This window comes from Penaeus monodon, chromosome 31 (genome assembly GCF_015228065.2).
Source record: "Penaeus monodon isolate SGIC_2016 chromosome 31, NSTDA_Pmon_1, whole genome shotgun sequence".
In the NCBI taxonomy this organism is placed as follows: domain Eukaryota; kingdom Metazoa; phylum Arthropoda; class Malacostraca; order Decapoda; family Penaeidae; genus Penaeus; species Penaeus monodon.
Window position 1 is genome coordinate 18,140,508 of NC_051416.1, and position 1,136 is coordinate 18,141,643.

The following is a 1,136-nucleotide window of genomic DNA, read 5'->3' on the forward strand; positions in this document are numbered from 1 at the left end:
AGTAAACCCGAATGCCTGCGAGTTAATTCCACCCCCTCCTGTGTCCTACAGACCGATGTGCATTCTTCATAGTCACGACCCAGTCGGGGGGAGCGCACATCTACGAGCTGGTCACCATATCTGCAAATGAACGGAAGGTGTAAGTGTCCCTTTTTCCAGTATTTTTCTTGAGTTTCCTCAGTTGCAGCCTGTCAAAGACGGGTAGTCTTAGAATTGCCTATTAAGAGCTTGGGGAGTTGCCAGTGATTATTCCGTAGAAGTGAGTTAAAGGAAAAGATGTATTGTAATGTTAAACCGCGATGTCAGTCAGGACAAAGAATGACGAATATTTTCTGGGACATTCCCAGAGCTGGACGAAGCAAACGAATTGAAATGTTTTGTCTTTACGCCGGAAAGGAAACCTCATGCAAGGGGTCGGAAATACGCGCCACTTCGATTCCGCCAAATGTGATCAAGATACTTTGATTCCCAGTTTTATTTAGTGGTCGAAAGTAACAGGTAATTCTATTTAGCTAAATTAGTTCATTGGGCAACAGTTCATACCAGTGAGGGAAATGCATACCAAGGGTAATAGTTGACAATAGAAGTTGTACTTGTAGTAATATTAATGCTGTTGGAGGAATTATGAGCTAAGTCGATAATTAATTCATATGAGCGGTAACAATAATTATGGAGGAAATACAGTCATTGGGTAACTATGTCCTTGGAGCTGTCGTTGAAAACAGCAAGGGAAGTTTGTACTTGCGATAACAGTCAATGACAAGAGTGGAAGAAATACATGCCAAAGGTAACAAGTGGCATTACATGTTGGCCAAATAGTTTTATTCAATTCTTCAAACAATGGCTTTAAACTTCGAATTATCCATTATAGAGTGACTAATTGATGGACATTATAAGGATAGACTGAAGGGAATGAAGCTAGTGATTCTCGGTGTTTTCGGTACCAACACTATCAAGAGGATTCGAGAAACTTGGTTTTATGGAGCATGAGTTGAGTTCTTTTGTGCTCGCATCGCATATGGAATGTGCACAAAAAGGAAATATTGCGATTTTCCGAGGAAATCCCACGCGACGACAGAACTGCCCGTGTGGTCCGTTGACCGTCACCTCCCTGAACACGCAGCCTCGGGAGGGGA

The 1,136-nt window shown here is 42.3% G+C and overlaps 1 protein-coding gene across 1 annotated transcript in view; it reads left to right on the plus strand.

Annotated features, from left to right (window-relative positions):
- The window catches only part of LOC119593055 (rho guanine nucleotide exchange factor 5-like), a gene marked incomplete at its 3' end in the record, with an annotated part of 83,593 nt that extends 83,454 nt beyond the window's left edge, over window positions 1-139 (plus strand). The window contains 1 exon segment of the mRNA XM_037941957.1: window positions 52-139. Coding sequence (XP_037797885.1) covers window positions 52-139 — 88 coding nt within the window.
- Window positions 140-1,136: the final 997 nt, after the last annotated feature.